This window comes from Anolis carolinensis, unplaced genomic scaffold (genome assembly GCF_035594765.1).
Source record: "Anolis carolinensis isolate JA03-04 unplaced genomic scaffold, rAnoCar3.1.pri scaffold_19, whole genome shotgun sequence".
Taxonomy (NCBI): Eukaryota; Metazoa; Chordata; class Lepidosauria; order Squamata; family Dactyloidae; genus Anolis; species Anolis carolinensis.
Window position 1 is genome coordinate 1,373,302 of NW_026943829.1, and position 14,277 is coordinate 1,387,578.

A 14,277-nucleotide genomic window follows, 5' to 3' on the forward strand; every position below is an offset into this window, starting at 1 on the left:
GCATCTCTGTGCATGATAAGGGAGTTGTCATGCCAGCCAGCTGCTATGGCTGGTTGACTGCTCAATCGCCCAATCCTGATGGACAGTTCTGAATTTGAGCTGCATCCAGGGCCAGCTTGAGGCAGGGGACAATATGGCACGTTGCCAGAGGTTACCTTTTGGTCTACAGTTTCCTGGGGATTTGGGGAGCTGTAGCCCAGAAAAGGAACATTTTCCTGCTTTGCTAACTTCATATCCAGAAGCTAGCCAAGGATGCACTTGTGTCTCCTCTGACATGGACAATGAGGCAACATCCTGAGCTATTTCCAGTTAAAATAATTTGAATATTTATTTATTTATTTATTTATTTATTTATTTATTTATTTATTTACAACAGTTATAGCCTGCACTTCTCGCCCGAGGGGACTCAGGGCAGCTTACAAAAATATTGGGTTGCTGTGAGTTTCCCAGGCTGCATGGCCAAGTTCCAGAAGCATTTTTCTCTCCTGACATTTCACCCGCATCTATGGCAGGCATCCTCAGAGGTTGTAGGGTCTGTTGGAAACTAGGCAAGTGGGGTTTATATATCAGTGGAAGGTCCAGGGTGTGAGAAAGAACTTTTATCTGTTGGAGGCAAGTGTGAATGTTGCAACAGGCCCTGATTGTGGGAGGTCCAGGGCGGGAGAAAAGGACTCTTGTCTGTTGGAGGCAAGTGTGAATCTTGCAACTGGCCACATTGAATGGCCCTTCAGCTTCAAAGCCTGGCTGCTTCCTGCCTGGAGGGATTCTTTGTTGGGAGGTGTCAGCTGGCCCTGATTGTGGGAGGTCCAAGGTGGGAGAAAGGGACTCTTTTCTGTTGGAGGCAAGTGTGAATGTTGCAGCAGGCCACATTGAATGGCCCTTCAGCTTCAAAGCCTGGCTGCTTCCTGCCTGGAGGGATCTTTTGTTGGGAGAAGTTAGCTGGCCTTGATTGTGGGAGGTCCAGGGTGGGAGAAAAGGACTCTTGTCTGTTTGAGGCAAGTGTGAATGTTGCAGCAGGCCACATTGAATGGCCCTTCAGCTTCAAAGCCTGGCTGCTTCCTGCCTGGAGGGATCTTTTGTTGGGAGAAGTTAGCTGGCCTTGATTGTGGGAGGTCCAGGGTGGGAGAAAAGGACTCTTGTCTGTTTGAGGCAAGTGTGAATGTTGCAGCAGGCCACATTGAATGGCCCTTCAGCTTCAAAGCCTGGCTGCTTCCTGCCTGGAGGGATCTTTTTGTTGGGAGAAGTTAGCTGGCCCTGATTGTGGGAGGACCAGGGTGGGAGAAAAGGACTCTTGTCTGTTTGAGGCAAGTGTGAATGCAAGTGTGAAGCTTGATTAGCACTGAAAGGCTCGGCAGACTAATTCAGCCAGATAACTCAGCCATAGCAGAGCACCTGATGAACCAACCTGTATACAGCATATTATCTGAGAACGCAGAAATGCTGGGCCACTCTCACAACCACCATGTCACACTATACAGAGAAGCCTTTGAAATACGCAAGCATGTGGAGAATTTCAACTGAAAGGAGAAAACCATGAAAATGGACAAAATCTGGGGGAATCCTTTGTTGGGAGGTGTTAGCTGGCCTTGATTCTTTCTTGTCTGGAATTCCTGTGTTTTTTAAATGTTGTTCCTTATTTCCTGTCCTAATTCTGTCCTGATTTTAGCCAGATTTTGTTCGTTTTCATGGTTTCCTCATGAATACCATTTTCCTGCTTCTTGAAAGGTGGTTGGATTGGATCAGTGGTTCCCAAAGTTATTTGGCCTGCCGCCCCCTTTCCAGAAAAAATATGACTCAGCACACCCTGGAAAGAGGGGAGTGGCTTAGAGGGGTGGGCGTGGCTCCTGCTCAAGAGGGCGGGACTGAGCCTCTCCCCTAGACCCAGATTCAGTGCTGGGAGGGGGAGGGGGAGGTGGGCGGGGCCACAAATGGGCGGCCAGGACTGGAATGGGCGGAGTTACGAGTTCTGAGGCAGGGCTGAGCTTCTATCCCTGTCTTGCGGTGCCTGCCAGGACACAGGGGGCAGGGCTAGAGGAGGGGGCGGGCCTCTTCCCAAGTGCCTGATGGGGCTGAACCTCTATACCCCACCCCTGTGTTCTAACAAGAGCCTCAGGAGAGGTATAGAGGCTCAGCCCTGTCTCATGCTCTTGGAAAGAGGCCACGCCCCCACCCCTAGCACCGCCCTTTAGTCCTAAAAGGCCTCTCAGGAGAGGTATAGAGGCTCAGCCCTGTCTCAGGCTCTTGGAAGGAGGCCCCGCCCCCTTCCCTAGCTCCACCCTCTGTGTCCCAACAAGCGCCTCAGGAGAGGTATAGATGCTCAGCCCTGTCTCGGGCTGTTGGGAAGAAGCCACGCCCACTCCTCTAGCTCCACCCCCTGTGTCCTAACAGGTGCCTCAGGTGCTCAGCCCTGTCTCCGGCACTTGGGAAGAGGCCCCGCCCTTCCCCTGGCCCCGCCCCCGTATCCTAATAGGTGCCATCACCGCCCCCCTGGATCTCTGCAGCACCCACTAGGGGGCAGTAGTGCCCACTTTGGGAATCACTGGACTGGATGGCCCACGAGGTCTCTTCCAACTCTATGATTCTATCAGTTGGAAGGGCTTGGGCTGTGTCTTCCTGCATAGCAGAGGGTTGTACAGGATGGTCCTGGGGGTCTCTTCCAAATCTAGGATTCTGTAACCACGTTTCTGATATGGGAGCCACCATCCATCATAGAAGAGTGGCATCATGCTTCTCCTGCCCTGATCTAGTTGGGGGCAAACTCCTTCACTCGCTTGCATCCTGGTTCACTATATCTTGGTCCAAGAACTCCATTGTATCTTGTGTAGACAAATTTAGCTCACACCAGCTGGTACAGTATGTGAATCCCCTAGAACCGCATCCAAAGCAACCAATGAGCCAAATGCACAAGGCTGTTAATAATCAGATCATAAGCATAAGTCACACAGTTCATCAACGTGAAGCGACACGAGATAAAACCATCTTTCTCTGGTGCTCTCGAGTTCTCTCCGCAACATGCTTTTTCTTTCGGATACATGTTCACATTCCAAACAACCAAAAGATATATATATATATAAATATATAAAATTCAGCAAGAGACAGAGGCAATGTCAGAAACCAACATGAGATGAGATGGTCGAGGCGGATGGCAGGAGAGAGAACGAGAGACTGAGAGTGATGATGAAAAGAGAGAAAAAGAGAAAGAGAGATGGAAGCAGGTTTCGGAGGAGGAGGAGAAGAACTTTGAAACTCATTTGTTGAAAGAAACATAAAACCATACCTTGGCTGTTTAGCGTCAGGTGAGCCGGACCTTGAAGGGGAAGGAAAGGAAAAAAGAAAGAAAGAAAAAAGACGAGTCATATAAACGCACGGAAAAAAGGAGGGTTTTCCCCTCTATGCCACAATTTAAAAGCTTTTTTTAACTTGTGACAGACATCCGGGTCCCCCAGCAGATAGAGAGGGGAAGGGAGTTGAGGGTCGGATGCCGAAACAAACAGAAAGGAGAGGAGAAGAAACTGAAAATCCCGGACAGAGCCAGACAGAACCAAAACAAGAACAAGAGAGGGGAACAGGCTAGAACAGAAAAACAAATTAAAGTTGGGTTTCTTTTACGGTTTAAAAAAAAAAAAGCATTTTGGGCAAATGGCCACATTGCCCAGTGGGAGAAAATGCTTTTTTTTTCAGGAGAAAAACAACAAAAATGGGTGGGGGGTGGGTGGGAGAGAACTACACAAACCAAGCAGCCTTGAGGGGCGAGTGTTGTGTTTGCAGCCGTGAGCGAAAACAGCTCCAGGAAGGAAGATTGTTAGTGGTGCGAAAAAATGGTTTGCAGGACTCTCCTGGTGGAATACTTTTTGGGAAGGTGTCAGTGTAGTAGGCCAGGGAGGGAGAGCCCAGCTGTCCATGGGACCGGAGGAACATTTCCACCCTTCCCATCAAACCAACCAACATCTCTCACCCACGAACCAGCAATGATAATACATTCTGGATGAACACCATGTTATATCCCTTTACCACAGAAATATTGTGTAAGCCCCAAAAACTGACCTACCACCACCTTGGATGGGGGATTGTACAGCCAGAGCCATCGGGTAGGAGACTTGGGATCAATAAGAACGCGGAAATTTGGTGTGCCCAAAGCCAGTTTCTCAGTCCATCAATTTCAGTGCTGTGACAGAGGTCTCCCATGGGCTTTATTGTGAAATTCCAAGACCTTTTGCATGCTAGACATTTGTAACTGCCACTCAACTAGAACTTTACTCCCACCCATAAAAAAGCTGGTTTGAATTGGAGCAGAGAAACTGGCAGTCGGGTTCTCCACGGTATCAGGTAAGCCAAACCTAGAGATGTCAGGCATCAAACCTGGGAACTTGTATATGCAAAGCAGATATTCTGGACTGAGATGCATCTCCTAATTTATAGCAGCACATTAACATGCTTTATTTGACCTGTTCGGCAGTAATGGTGTAAGTGCCATTGATCACATGTAAGTGCAATTGACCACATCCCTTTATTGTGCACCACCACTACCAGTTTGAAGCCCAGGAGAACAATTCCCAAATAGAAAATGACATTGACCCTCCCTGTTGAAAAATGGCCTCTCATGAACCTGAAATGACCTAGAAGGTGCTCAAAATATAGCCCAATTCACCACCAATTCCACTACGTTATGTTGTAGGCAAGCGTCAACCTGAATGTGGCCTCCAACCACCAATCCTTGACCACTTTGATCTTTCCTAGCTCTTCTTGGAGCTCTGTGATCTTGGCCTCGGGATCTCATGATTGCTCTACAATGGAGCTAGGTCTAACTCCCCATTTCCCAAATAGAAAATGACATTGACTCTCCCTATTGACAAATGGTTTCTCTTGGACCTAAAATGACCTAGAAGGTGCTCAAAATATAGCCCAATTCACCACCAAGTCCACTATGTTATGTTGTAGGCAAGCGTCAACCTGAATGTGGTCTCCAACCACCAATCCTTGACCACTTTGATCTTTCCTAGCTCTTCTTGGAGCTCTCTGAAGTGAAACCTGGGATCTTGGCCTCAAAATATAGCCCAATTCACCACCAAGTCCACTATGTTATGTTGGAAGCAAGCGTCAATCTGAATGTGGCCTCCAACCACCAATCCTTGACCACTTTGATGTTTCCTAACTCTTCTTGGAGCTGTGTGATCTTGGCCTCGGGATCTCATGATTGCTCTACAATGGAGCTAGGTCCAACTCCCCACTACCCAAATAGAAAATGACATTGACCCTCCCTATTGACAAATGGCCTTTCATGGGCCTAAAATGACCTAGAAGGTGCTCAAAATATAGCCCAATTCACCACCATGTTATGTTGGAGGCAAGCGTCAACCTGAATGTGGCCTCCAACCACCAATCCTTGACCACTTTGATCTTTCCTAGCTCTTCTTGGAGCTCTCTGAAGTGAAACCTGGAATCTTGACCTCAAAATATAGCCCAATTCACCACCATGTCCACTATGTTGGAGGCAAGCATCAACCTGAATGTGGCCTCCAACCACCAATCCTTGAGCACTTTGATCTTTCCTAGCTCTTCTTGGAGTTCTCTGAAGTGAAACCTGGGATCTTGGCCTCAAAATATAGCCCAATTCACCACCATGTCCACTATGTTATGTTGGAAGTGAGCATCAACCTGAATGTGGCCTCCAACCACCAATCCTTGACCACTTTGATCTTTCCTAGCTCTTCTTGGAGCTCTGTGATCTTGGCCTCGGGATCTCATGATTGTTCTACAATGGAGCTAGGTCTAATTCCCCACTTCCCTAAAAGAAAAGAAAAAGATCCCCATACTCATCAATCCGAACAAAGAGTAGACATTTTGCAAGCAAAGTACATACTACATCCTTTGGCTACCACAAAATAGATGAGCACGTCTTGAGTGGTTGCGTCATGCTAATGTTCATCTTCCTCTATTATTCTGCATTAGTCACAAGACAACATCAGATCACAAACACATTTTGCATCACTTAATTCCATGCTCACCTCCTCCATTCCTATTCTTGAACGATTCGAATACATTAGAATTCTTACTTTATTGCCATGGGGAACCCATTACTTGAAAATGCGGGATATGAATTTAATCAGTAAATAAAGTAAATAAATAAGCATGCGTTGACACGCTATGGATGTTTCTCAAATACAAGACAGACAGCGAGGTTAACACTGGCCACTCATCTGGTCACCTGTGGTGAGTAAGCCTTCGCCTCCGGGCGAATGTCTTCCAGTGACTAATACTGATATATGCGCAGAAGGACACATATTATCGTGAGCTGGTAATTTCTGAAGATTTCTTTGCAAGACTAGACTGAAGGTTGCTAAAGGGCAAACAGTTATGGTCAGACTTTGTCTAGCAATCTCATTTTGTTCACTGGCATTGATACAGCAAAGTGCCGAGTTCGATTTGCACCAGTCTGCGCACCCATGCCCAGGAACTCGTTATTTCAGGCCCATTGGTTGTGGGTTCAATGGTTGCGTTATACTCTGTTATCATGTTAATTTTATTCTGTTTTATGTATCACAGTGTGTTATTTTAATTACCGTATATACTCGAGTATAAGCCGACCCGAATATAAGCCAAGGCACCTAATTTGACCACAAAAAACAGGGATAACTTGTTGACTCGAGTATAAGCCAAAGGTGGGAAATGCAGCAGCTAATAATACATTTCAAAATAAAAATAGATACCAATAAAATTACATTACCGTATATACTCGAGTATAAGCCGAGACAGCTAATTTTACCACAAAAAAACTGGGATAACTTATTGACTCGAGTATAAGCCAAAGGTGGGAAATGCAACAGCTAATAATAAATTTCAAAATAAAAATAGATACCAATAAAATTACATTACTGTATATACTCGAGTATAAGCCGACCCGAATATAAGCTGAGGCACCTAATTTGACCACAAAAAACTGAGATAACTTATTGACTTGAGTGTAAGCCAAAGGTGGGAAATGCAGCTGCTAATAATAAATTTCAAAATAAAAATAGATACCAATAAAATTACATTAATTGAAGCATCAGTAGGTTAAATGTTTTTGAATATTTAACGTATTTCAAATAAAAACAATAAACTAGCTCTGTAAGTGGAAACGTAAGATCAACAAAAACAATATGGTATCAACAATAATTTTATACTACTACTACTACTAATAATAATAATAATAATAATAATAATTCATTTGTATCCCACCCTATCTCCCATGGGGACTCAGGCCGGCTTCCAACATAGTAACAGGCAAACATTCAATGCCTATATAAACAATGCAGAGCTAGATATACATCTATAATTATATATACAGTAGAGTCTCACTTATCCAACACTAGCTTATCCAACGTTCTGGATTATCCAACGCATTTTTGTAGTCAATGTTTTCAATACATCGTGATATTTTGGTGCTAAATTTGTAAATACAGTAATTACTACATAGTATTACTGCATATTGAACTACTTTTTCTTTCAAATTTGTTGTATAACATGATGTTTTGGTGCTTAATTTGTAAAATCATAACCTAATGTGATGTTCAATAGGCTTTTCCTTAATCCCTCCTTATTATCCAACATATTCACTTATCCAGCATTCTGCTGGCCCGTTTATGTTGGATAAGTGAGACTACTGTAATTCATTTGTATCCCACCCTATCTCCCATGGGGACTCAGGCCGGCTTCCAACATAGTAACAGGCAAACATTCAATGCCTATATAAACAATGCAGAGCTAGATATACATCTATAATTATATATACTAATTTCACATATGCATTTAATGATTTAATCAGAGTTGAACAGTCATATCTTAAATTACAGTTTGATGTAAAGATTCAAAAACATGTAAACTACTGATTCCTCAATTAATGTAATTTTATTGGTATCTCGGCTTATACTGGAGTCAATGTTTTCCCAGTTTTTTTTCTGGTAAAATTAGGTGCCTCGGCTTATATTCGGGTCGGCTTATACTCGAGTATATATGGTATTATATATTATTATATTGTTATAGTGACACAGGAGACATGGTGGAATGATGTCTTCCTGTCTGCTTCTTCATTCTGGCTCAGAGCTCCTTTGACGCATCAGGAATTGGTCTTTGGAGTGTTTTCAAAGCCGGAGGTCCCATGTTAAAGTCTTCCTGATTTCCATGTCTGCTAAGACCACCTACCCATTCATTACCTCCCAGTACAGTCTTGATATATAAAACAGGATCCCGAGGACTAGGAGGAGGATAAGCAATATGGGGCCACATACTTCGCTCCTGCTTCTTAAAGGGTGCAGTTGATATCAGATCAAAATGCCATTACTATTCCTTTTGCACCAGCCCTTCTGTCACCATTCATCATCGCGTCAGCTTTCGACCTGGCACTGGCAGCTGTTTCCGAAAAAGGACCCAATTTCATGCAAATGAGGGCTTTGCACTCCCTTCTTGAATGTGCAAACACACATGCTCTCTCTATCACACACTCACACACACACCCACAGCAATCAATCTGTCAAGTGGCCACAGCTTATGCGCCCATTCCATACTCACTGGTGCAAAGCACACAGACTGATAGAATGCCTGATGTTCTCCCAAAAAGAAAGAATACAGTGTTCCCTCACTTATCGATGGGTTTAGGTTCCAGGTTCAAATCCAGAGAGCGGAGTGAGCGCCTGCTGTTAAGCTCCAGCTTCTGCCAACCTAGTCGAAAACATGCCAACGTGAGTAGATCAATAGGTACCGCTCCGGTGGGAAGGTAATGGCACTCCATGCAATCATGCCAATGGCCACATGACCTTGGAGGTGTCTACGGACAATGCCAACTCTTCGGCTTAGAAATGGAGATGAGCACCAACCCCCAGAGTCGGACACGACTGGACTTAACGTCAGGGGAAACCTTTACCTTTTTACCTTACATTATTTTAAAAATAAATATAGTGTCCCTACTTCGCGGATTGTCACTTATTGCGGAAAATATATTTTAATACTGTATTTATACATTATTTTAAGGGGCCCCTGGTGGCACAGTGCGTTAAAGCGCTGAGCTGCTGAACTTGCAAACTGAAAGGTCCCAGGTTCAAATCCGGGGAGTGGAGTGAGCATCCGCTGTTAAGCTCCAGCTTCTGCCAACCTAGCAGTTCGAAAACATGCCAATGTGAGTAGATCAATAGGTACCGCTCCAGCGGGAAGATAACGGCGTTCCATGCAGTCATGTCAGCCACATGACCTTGGAGGTGTCTACGGACAACGCCGGCTCTTTGGCTTAGAAATGGAGATGAGCACCAACCCCCAGAGTCAGACACGACTGGACTTAACGTCAGGGGAAACCTTTACCTTTACCTTATACATGGAAAAGTTGGAAGGAGCTAGCCATGTTCTGCTCCATGAAGAGGACTGAGAAGGGACATGGGATCATTCTTTAAATAGCTCATAGGCTGTCACAGAGGGTAGCACCAGGCTTGTAGTTATAGGAGAGTAGATTTTGATTGAACATTTGAAGGAACTTTTTGACAGTAGGTGTGGTTCAGCAGTGGAACCAATTTCCTAAGGAGGTGAACTTTTTCAAAAGACCTTGGACAGTTCCCTGTTGTGGATACTTTGGCTGGAAATCCTGCCTTGAGCAAGGAGGCTGCACTCGCGCCCATGAGCTCTGTTACAACTCTGTCATTCTGAGATTTTAAGCTGTCTTACACTGCAGTGGACCACTTGCCTGTCTTGCTCAGTATTCTGTGCATCGGCCAGCAGTGATTCTCCAGAGTTTCTTGACAGAAATCTTTCTCAGCCCAGCCTTTCTCAGCGTCTGCATGCAAAGGAGTTGCCCTCCCACTGAGTTGCAACCTGTTTGCAGCCATTCCTGCGCTTCTTTCTTCCGCAATCAGATAGGGGGTAATGGGACTGTAGGACAACCAAGATCTCTATAAATCTCAATTGAATCAGTGAGGTCTTATGCTCGACAGCATCCGGCTCACCCAGTTCTTGCCAGGTGGAGCCTGCACCTGCCTTAGGATCCTATATCTTCCTGGAATTTCATTTCGCTGCTCCCAATCTGCTTTTCGATGAGGAGTTCATCCAGGAATGCATATAGATAAATCCCCGGTGACTTGCAGTGTTTTTATGCTATACAGTTCTGTGGAACTACCGTATATACTCGAAGATAAGCCGAGTTTTTCAGCCCTTTTTATTTTAGCTGAAAAAGCCTCCCTTGGCTTATAATGGGGTCAAGATCAACAGAACCTGGAGGACATTGCTTGCAATATATGATATATATGTATCTCTCTTATCCTCCCTTAGCAGTGTTTAGTTTTCCAAAGCCTCCCTCGCTCTTAACCAAGGGAATGTTTTGAAAAGGTAGAGAAGCCCTTGCAAGTCAGGAAGAAGAAAATATATATCCATTAATCTTATAAAAGCATTTTCCCCTGAAATATTGGTTAAACTCTCCTACAGATAGGCATTAACCCCCCTGCATGCATTTGCAATCCCTATGTATTTATATACCTGTATCTATCTAGCTATATACATTAATTTTATATATGAATTTTCCCCTCATATCTTTGCAGGTCTTTGCAAATCCTATATACATATAGATCCATGTATCTGTATATCTGTATCTGTATATATACATTATTTAACCCACTGATGCCTTGATTAATGTAATTTTATTGGTATCTATTTTTATTTTGAAATTGACGAGTAGCTGCTTCATTTCCCACCCTCGGCTTATACTCGAGAATATACGGTAAGTATTTTGGCTTTATCTTACAGAACCCTCACATTTGTAGTTTGGTGAGCAGCTTAAAGTTTTACATAGATGAGCATTAGAGCTCCCTAGTAAAGAATTCGTGACCAAACTACAAATCCAAAGCTTCCTTAGATTTATGCATTGGCAGTGAAAATAGTATGAAACTGTTGTAACTGTCTAGTGTAGGTGTACTCTAAGGAGCCCCAAATAGATGACTTGTGAGTAGATTCTAGTAGTGGGTGGCATGTGTAAAAATTTGCTAGCATAGTGATGGGCTTTTGAGAAGGAGATGCTGGAAATGGTGCGTGTATGGTACGAGGGTTATCCAGAAAGTAGATTACGTTTTGGAATTAAAAATGAACAAAGTATAGGAGAAAACATTTACCATATGCAGTTGAAAGCCATACCCAAATACCACTTCTCAACATAGTCCCCATTGAAATCTAGGCACTTATCATAGCGATGAAGGAGCTTGGCAACTCCTTCCCAACAAAACTCTGCTGCTTGCGCCCTCAAAAAGTATAGGAGAAAACATTTACCATATGCAGTTGAAAGCCACACCCAAATACCACTTCTCAACATAGTCGCCATTCAAATCTAGGCACTTATCATAGCGAAGAATGAGCCTGGCAACTCCTTCCCCACAAAACTCTGCCGCTTGCGTCCTCAACCAGCCGGTCACCCCTTTTCGCAGTTGCGCAGCGTCGCCAAAACGCTGCATTGTCAGCCACCCTCCCCATTGTTGGAATGAGGATGAAGAAACAACTCCCACCCAAAGACTCCAAAAGATCCCCACACGGAGGGTCGCACACGTGAAGTTCTGGAGTCTTTTGGGTGAGAGTTGTTAGCCCCAGCTTCTACCAACCTAGCAGTTTGAAAACATGCAAATGTGAGTAGATAAATAGGTACCACTCCGGCGGGAAGGTAATAATGCTCCATGCAGTCATGCCACTGGCCTCATGACCTTGGAGGTGTCTATGGACAACGTCGGCTCTTCGGCTTAGAAATGGAGATGAGCACCAACCCCCAGGTCGGACACGACTGGACTTAATGTCACCGGCATTTTCCTGGCATTTCCTTATGGGTGCCTAAATACCTCCCAGTATTTATCTATTCACATTTTTCTTTTGAACCACTAGGTAGGTGAAAGCTGGGCTAAAGGCTAGGATCTCACCCTGACTCAAGCTTCGAACTGTCAACCTTTCGACTAATAAACCAACATTTCAGCTGGTAGTTTAACCTGCTGTGCTAAAGCCTGGCCCCAAAGATAACTGCTCAAGACTGTGTGGAAGGGGCTGGTCCTGAAGCATTTCTGGAACTGGTTGTAATATGATTTTATTTATTTATTTACAGCATTTATATTCCGCCCTTCTTTCTCACCCCGAAGGGGACTCAGGGCAGATCACATTGCACACATAAAGGCAAACATTCAATGCCATAACATAGAACCGAGGCAAAGACAGACACAGGCTCCGAGCTGGCCTCGAACTCATGACCTCTTGGTCAGAGTGATTTGTTGCAGCTGGCTGCTAACTAGCCTGCACCACAGCCCGGCCCAATGCACAGGTATGCATGAGAAGTACTACAGTTGATAATGAAAGGCATGGCAGGGGATTAGACCACACAGCCCAACTCTGCGATTCTACGATTCTGCATGCAAGGCAGCTGCTATGGAAAGATGCATATTGCATGCACTTGAAGGTGTGAAATGATGAAACGTGAAGGTGAGCGCGATGCACCAGGCACTCAAGTCTCCCTGCAAAAGGAGACTGTTGCTTTGTTTCATTTTCTTGCCTCGGTCGCCTGCCGTGGGTTGCTCCTTGGGCAACCCCCCCCCCACCCCCCCTCCGCCCCCACCCCCCGCCCCCAATTGCCTTGCTTGAAGCAGCGAGGATGACGACGGGCAGAGCCTGAATTCACAGCCTGCCCTTTGGGATTTATCCTTTCCACTTCACTATGTAGACGCGGAGAGTGGGCGGATGTGTGCGAACGTGTGCCTTTGTGCATTGCTCACAAGTCTCCCTCCCTTTTGCTCCCCTTGAGCCAGAAAGGACTCAGAGAGAGGAAGGGTTACATAGGGGTTCGGGGCAGGCTCTCAATAATAGAGGGGGTGTGATAGTAGCAGGGAAGGGGAAAGCCATGCGGGTGGTGCGCACATGTCTCCTGCTTTCTTTCGTCTCCAAGTTCCCTCTGGTTTTGTCCGGCTGCAAGATCCTAACCGGAGCCAATTCCGGCTCACTTAGTGGGGGCTGCCGCAGCCGGAGCAATATGGCCGCCGCCGTCATGCCTGAGGGACCACTGGAGTGGTCTCCATGGCAACGGGAGGAGAGAGCAGCATCCTAATGTGCTCAGACTCCTTTTCCTTCTCCGCTCGGCTCAGGCGCTTGACAGGCCTTGGAAGACGGGAGGCGAGGACCGGGACCCTCAAATCTGCATCCTCCTCCCCTCCAACCCACATCTAGAGTATAGACGCAGGCATGGGCAAACTTCAGTCCTCCAGGTGTTTTGGACTTCAACTCCCACAATTAATAATAATAATAATAATAATAATAATAGAAGGCCTGATCCTTGCAGCCCAGGAGCAAGCCATCAGAACAAAGGCAATGAAGACCCTAACCAGTACAAGAAAACCGCACTGCAAACTAGAGCTGACAGCTGGCACAACAAAACATTGCATGGAAAGTTCCTTGACAAAATTGAAGGAAAAGCTGACAAGGAGAAGACCTGGCTCTGGCTCACGAATGGGACCCTGAAGAAGGAGACAGAAGGCCTGATCCTTGCAGCCCGGGAGCAAGCCATCAGAACAAAGGCAATGAAGACCAAGATCGAAAAATCAGCTGATGACCCAAAATGCAGACTCTGCAAGGAAACCGACGAAACCATGGATCATATCCTCAGCTGCTGGAAGAAAATCGCACAGACAGACTACAAACAGAGGCACAACTCTGTGGCCCAAATGATTCATTGGAACTTAGGCCTCAAGTACCACCTCCCAGCAGCAAAGAACTGGTGGGATCACAAACTTGCAAAAGTATTGGAAAATGAGCATGCAAACATACTGTGGGACTTCCGAATCCAGACTGACAAAGTTCTGGAACACAACATACCAGGCATCACAATTGTGGAAAAGAAAAAGGTTTGGATCATTGATGTTGCCATCCCAGGTGACAGTCGCATAGATGAAAAACAACAGGAAAAACTCAGGACCTCAAGATTGAACTTCAAAGACTCTGGCAGAAACCAGTGCAGGTGGTCCCGGTGGTGATTGGCGCATTGGGTGCCATGCCAAAAGATCTCAGCCGGCATACACAAGGAAACTATTCCTGGCCTCGATGTGCCTGAAAGGACTAAGAGAGAGGACGAATGGACTGGGAGGGTTATTCCTATCATCCAGCATGCCAATGCCTTAAATCAAGAAACAGCTTTTTAAGATCTACAGAGATACTCTCTATTGCAAAGTCATTTCTTCATAATATCACCTGCTTGTAGCTTAGTCATGACTTTGTACCTTCTGTCCTCCTTCCTTCCTTATTTATTTATTT

At 45.3% G+C, this 14,277-nt stretch overlaps 1 protein-coding gene across 5 annotated transcripts in view; it reads right to left on the bottom strand.

The window, feature by feature from the left end:
- LOC134294713 (neurexin-2-like) overlaps window positions 1–14,277 on the bottom strand; it is a 114,937-nt gene that overhangs the window by 22,242 nt on the left and 78,418 nt on the right. For 3 of the 5 annotated variants that reach the window (XM_062966333.1, XM_062966336.1, XM_062966331.1), the window contains exon 3: window positions 3,278–3,307. The exons of the other annotated variants lie outside the window; for them this stretch is intronic. In XM_062966333.1, coding sequence (XP_062822403.1) covers window positions 3,278–3,307 — 30 coding nt within the window. The remainder of the gene's footprint in view (window positions 1–3,277; window positions 3,308–14,277) is intronic. 5 annotated transcript variants of the gene reach the window in all.